At 36.9% G+C, this 6,000-nt stretch overlaps 1 protein-coding gene across 2 annotated transcripts in view; it reads right to left on the bottom strand.

The window, feature by feature from the left end:
- wdr44 (WD repeat domain 44) overlaps positions 1-6,000 on the bottom strand; it is a 95,059-nt gene continuing 89,059 nt past the window's right edge. For both annotated transcript variants that reach the window (XM_048544667.2, XM_048544668.2), the window contains 3 exons: positions 4,329-4,456; positions 1,831-1,956; positions 1-1,204 (listed from right to left, as the gene is read on the bottom strand). In XM_048544667.2, the coding sequence (XP_048400624.1) occupies positions 1,116-1,204; positions 1,831-1,956; positions 4,329-4,456 (343 nt within the window). In that variant the 3' untranslated portion in view covers positions 1-1,115. The remainder of the gene's footprint in view (positions 1,205-1,830; positions 1,957-4,328; positions 4,457-6,000) is intronic.

The following is a 6,000-nucleotide window of genomic DNA, read 5'->3' as shown; positions in this document are numbered from 1 at the left end:
AACTTTTTGGAGCAACCTTTATTATAAATTCTGCTTATTTCAGACTTTTAAAACCATCAACAACATTTTCTAGCACCGTAGATCCAGAAATGTTATTTCATTGGTACAGAATTGTCTTATTTACACAGACTTTCTTATTTGACAGCCTTGTGTTGCAATAGTACACATTTTCTCGACAATATTTACCACAAAAATTCCAATTCAAGACTTCAAAATACACAGTAGTTTGACATTAAGTGATCAAAATATGACACAATATTGTAAAAGGTCAGTCAAAGATTCATTCTGCCCAGTTCTAGTAAAATAACAATTGGCAAAAACAAAAGTAAATTCTGACATCTGTAAAGGGTACACACAGTAAAAACAAAAACTGTGATAATTGAATGTACAAATAAAGGAAAGAATGTCGTCAGATTATCAGTCTCTTTGCACTCTGAAAAGAATGCAATTTAAATTTTACAACATTGGACAAACTCTTCCCCAACCACCCTCAAATCAAGTGCTGCAAATGGAACAAAGTTGTTCTTCCAAGTGAAGAGTTTGACTTGGCAACAGTTTCTAAAATGGAACTTCCTAGTTCTACTTATGTGAATGCATATAGTATTATTTTTCAACTGGTTCAGCCTCAATGATGGCCTCATACAGCATTCAGTATTAGTGTGTGCAGTCTGCCATCAATATGGCTGCACAGTTCTGTCAGAATCATTTTTACTCAGCTCTTACAAGGCACACAATGAGCTACGGAATAAATTTACATTCTTTGAAGCAGAAAACCTAATAACTGAGTCCCAGATCAGAATCCACACATATCTACAACTTCAATACATAAACATTACAATAGTGTACTTGGACAAAGAGGAACTAAATGGACTAGTTTTCTGCCTTTAACTCCTAAAGGATATTTACAATTATTTCTGCAGCTACCACCATTAACAACCACATGGCTTGCTATCAAATCGATTCTCCAACACCCAACTCTTAAAATACTGAGGCTCAAAAAGTGAATAGCATTGTCTGCCATTAGAATACTTTGATTTCTGCTTCAATCCAATGGTAATTAAAAACAGATAAGGTACCACATTCAAATTGGGTTTCAACATGCTACCATAAAGCAATTAGTTCTTCTTTTTACAGATGAAAACTTTGATCGCTCCAGTGAAATCAGCAGACAAGAGTACTTCAGTAATATCGGATTTCAGTGCACCTGATATGAAAGAGAGATCAGTGAGAGACTGTAGTGACAGACAGTAGTTTACATGCGCAAATCTTCACAATGCATCAGCTGCTACGCATCCATAACACAACTGCAAAGTTGTTCCTTAAAATATACACAAGTTTTCCTTACAGCTTCCACACTTACCACCACCAATTCCACCTTTCTCTATGACTATATTCTACCTTATTTCCCATTTAAAATGAGCTCTTTGAATTCATGTCTTTTGCAGATGCCTTTAAGTCTGTTAAATTAGTTTGATTTCTGTGGAGCTGAACTCATTGGCATGTCGTCCTCCTATTGGGCAAAGACACATAACACACACCTATTTTTAAGAATGGGCCAAAACATACAACTCTGCAGTAATGCCAACAAAATTCATCCAGTCAGGAATCCAGCTCAGAATCAAGAACAAGTCTTGTATTCCTGAAGAGAAATCAAATCTTGTGAATTAATCCCGCTGGTGTAATCAGTTGTTCCTATTTTCTCCAGCATAAATAATGTGGCATCATTACAAAAACTCTCCAATTAGGCAATAATACTTATACAACAGTACACTATTTACTAATCTATGACTCGCTACAGTTTACAATATCTGAACAAGTAGAAAAACTTACCAGAAGGTATATGATCCGTATCAATACTCACACCATCACCCTCTGCTTTTTCTGATGGTGGGGCATCAGACAGCATCAGACTTGGATTTGGTGCAAATATTGCTGAAGTGACAACTGCATTATGTGCTACACAAGAGAAAAGGGAGGTTATAATTAACAGTAGAATTAATGGCACTAACCTATTTCATCAAGGCTTCATACTTGGCAATGCTTAAAGTATCATTAAGCAACTATAGCAACTTGAGATCAATGGAGATTAAAAGGAATTATTATTGGATTCATGTTGTTTTCAAAGCACACTCAGTGAAGAAGTACTTCAGCTTCAGAGCACAAAGGTGAGACTAAATAGAATAAGTGATATAGAGATAGCTCAACAAGGTAAGGTTGAGTAGAGACAGATTTTATTGCTCAGACAGATGGCACATGAACGGCCTTCTTGTGTCCTGTAATGATTTGGATATTAAGTAAGTATGGAATTGAAGAAGTTTGAATAGTGAGCAGAGGCAGCAAAGGTGTGTTTAAATATAAGTAAATAATTTCATTCCGCAAGTCAGCAATTCAATGTTTAAACCAATTCCCACTTCCTGAAATGAGAATTGCTTTCTCGGAGTATAACTATGAAGCATAATATACAAACATTATCACAAATATACATCGAGCCAATGAGAAAGCAGTTAAAACACAACTGTGCAGCACAGGAATGAGCCCTTCGGCCCATGATGTTGTGCTGAACATGATGCCAAATTAAACTAATCCCTTCTGCCTGATCTTGGTCCATATCCTTTCATCCCTTGCATATTCAGGCGGTTATCTAGAAATCCCTTAAACCCTCCACTAACCCTGGATTTGAACCTCAAGATCTACCTATATATCAATGCTGTTCAGGGTCATGCCATTAACTGTATACTTTTCCTCAATATTTGATTACCCATGGAGCAGCACCTCACATTTAGCCAGATTAAAATCCTTCTGCCATTTCTTTGCACATATTTGCAACCAATCTGTATGCTTTGGCAAAGTTCTACACTATTCACAACTCCACTGATTGTTATATCACCTGCAAACTTACTAATCCACCCTTCTACATTTGAGATCCCAGTACGGATCCCTGTGGAACATTCCTAGTAACAGACCTCCAGCCAGAAAGTTAGTTAATGCCTGGAACACCAGTAGCTGCACTGAGACAATTTTATTCATATGGTTGATCTATCCAGATTGAATAGATGAAGGTCAAACCGTTATTGCTGGGATCTACTCTTACAAATTAAAGCATATAATCAGATCATCTGATGAACAAGACTTCTGACTGATATCCAATAGGTAGGCATAATCCACTAATGACATCCACAAGGGAATGACAGAAATAGCCACAGGACAGAATTTTCTGGAATATTTTTAATAGAATCAGACTGGTCCACAGCCACTAAAGCTCAGTTCATCATCTGTGGTTTCTTGGTCAAGGTTAAGAGTACAGCTCCCACACTGTTGTTAAGGAAGAATCTCCATTGACCTGTTCGTCTCAATAACTTGTGCAGTGTCAGTAGCAAGGAAACCCAGTTTTATCACAAACATTGCTTCAAAGGAAACAGTGTTGTGGGCTAAATTCAGTATACATCTAGAAGTCAACAACAGGCAAACATTTTCAGAAATATATGTTGCTGAAACCATGAACAAAACATACTCAAACATTGTTTTAAACAAACAAAATTATATGCACTATTTCTAACGAATTTGTATCTTTCTTCTTCACACCAAATCCAATAAGTGATCAGTATCTAATTCTCTGGCTTGTTTTACTGCCTTATTTTAATGTTTGAAGGGGTGCTTCTATCAAAACAGTGATTTGAAAGTTGTGCTGAAACTCGCAGAACAAAAAAAACTTAGTAATATTCTAAGCAGAGCAGATGCTGCTTGGCCTGCTGTGTTCATCCAGCTACACACTTTGTTACCTTGGATGCTCCAGCATCTGCAGTTCCCATTATCTCTAATATTCTAAGCAGAACAGCAGCCCTGAATTCATGTCAAACAAAGAACTGCGGATGCTGGACACTGGAAACAAAAACAAAAATTGGAGAAACTCAGTAGGTCTGGCAGCATCTGTGGGGAGAAAGCAGATTTAACGTTTTGAGGCTGATGACTCATCAGAATTGAATTAATAACTTTGCTATTAATGATAATTTAAGGGAGTAGCTTAACTTCAGTGCCAATTGTTTAAAAGGAAAGATTTTACAACATGATCCAAAAGATAACCATTACCCTTTGTAAATTTCAGTTTTGAAAGCTGGAGCTGATTATTTAAAGCAGAGGTTTTCATTATTGGCTCCAAGATAATTTTTTAAATGGTTTTTCATTAATGTCCCTTTTTTGAGTGATTTTAAAAAAAACATTGATTTCTTTAATCAATGAGTCATGCTCATTTAAAAGGCTTAAATAGAGAAATTCAAAACTGTTTTGTATGATGCATCATTACGGGATTACCAGCTTAATGGATGAGTTACCTTTAATCCCTTCCCAAAAATCATTGCGATCTCTTCTCACTGAAGTAAACTTGCTGACATCATGGTAAGTGCTCCAAATGTATAAGTATCGATCTTCAGATCCACTTATTATATAAGTGTAATCATGACTAAAAGAAATATAATCACAAAGCATGTAAAAAGTCTTGAATACACATGACGAGAGGAGCAACTGGAAGAATCATTTAAAAATCATATTAACAATGCAGCATTAAATACAACTACAATGCTCAAGAATCAGGTTGAATGATTTCCTGTTAGCAAAGATAACTTTAATTAACCTTAGTTTAATTAGCACAGTTCAAACAAGGGTAAACTATTACAGGAAGTTCAAAGAATACTAATCTGAAGCACAATCTCACTTACAGATGTGCTACTCAACTCCACCATCCCCATTTATCAGCTGGGTTCCTCCCAGTTTCCTGGGAGCATCAGCCCACTGGAAAATAAATGGGCTAGAATCAGAAGGATCAGTGGTGCAGCAAATGTACAAAGAAATCCTTCCTTCCCTCATTATAACCCAAATGCAATCAGTGCTATCATGACTCTCCCAAGTGAAAGTCAACTCCACTTAGTAAAATTGAGTGTACAAGGCCTACTGTCAACTAGAGGTGCCAGGAAAATACTCGCACAACAAGTTGGCTGCACTTTACAGCCTAAAATGGAATGAAGTGGGCAGAGAACAGATCCGTGGAAATATTCTTTGGCATCCTTTGAAAACTGCATCTATGAACGAAATTTAGGAGGAAATCAAACTGCAATGTTGCTTTATTCACCAGATAATATGGGACACAAAAGGAACAATTGGTTGGTCAAGTCCAAAGCAAGCTTCTGAACAAGAATACTGTCTAAATACAAGCTATCAATGGCACCGAGTAAATTGGAAAAGCTGAATTAATAATTAACAGTTTTCACGAATTTTTATCCCTCTCTCTCGCCTCCCCATTAATGTAATAATATCCAGAATGAAAGAATGGCTAAATTGTCAACAGTTTCAGTGGAAATGTACCTTAGAGGTCCAAACTAGGACTCAAGTCAGAAAATAACTAAGTTTTAATTACACTAAAGCCCTTAAACAAAGGCAACCCAAAGCACTTCAGGGAGGCATGAAGAAAACTGATGTCAAGATGAAGGGAAGTTAGGAAGCAGTTACTGAAATCTTGGTCACAATAACTGGGTCTTCAAGGACAATATTTGAGTGGTCTCAACAGCAAAATTCAGAAAGGGAGACAAAGGCAACTAAAGGCACAGGAAGGCACAAGATATCTGGATGGGTATCCAAATAGCAAGGGTTTAGAGATATACGGACCAAATGCTGACAAATGGGACCAGGTGAGATTGGGATGTCTGGTCGGCATTGATGAGTTGGGCCAGAGTTTCTGTGCTGTATGACTTTATGAGTAGAGGAATGGAGAAACTATATTTGATGGGTAATATATAATTGCAAGTGGTATGACGTGAGATTAAGGCAGTGAAGAAATTTGAGGGGAACAGAAATTTAAAATTGGAGACGCTAAAAAAAAAACCAGGAGCCTCTATCACCAAGACTAAGCATGATGCGCAAACATTTCGTGTTCTGAGTAAGAAACTGTAGATTTAAACAGCACCGGTTATTTTCTCCACAGATGTTGCTTAACTTGCTGAAAATTTCCAG

This window comes from Stegostoma tigrinum, chromosome 15 (genome assembly GCF_030684315.1).
Source record: "Stegostoma tigrinum isolate sSteTig4 chromosome 15, sSteTig4.hap1, whole genome shotgun sequence".
Lineage (NCBI taxonomy): Eukaryota > Metazoa > Chordata > Chondrichthyes > Orectolobiformes > Stegostomatidae > Stegostoma > Stegostoma tigrinum.
This window is presented reverse-complemented; position numbering and strand designations above follow the sequence as displayed.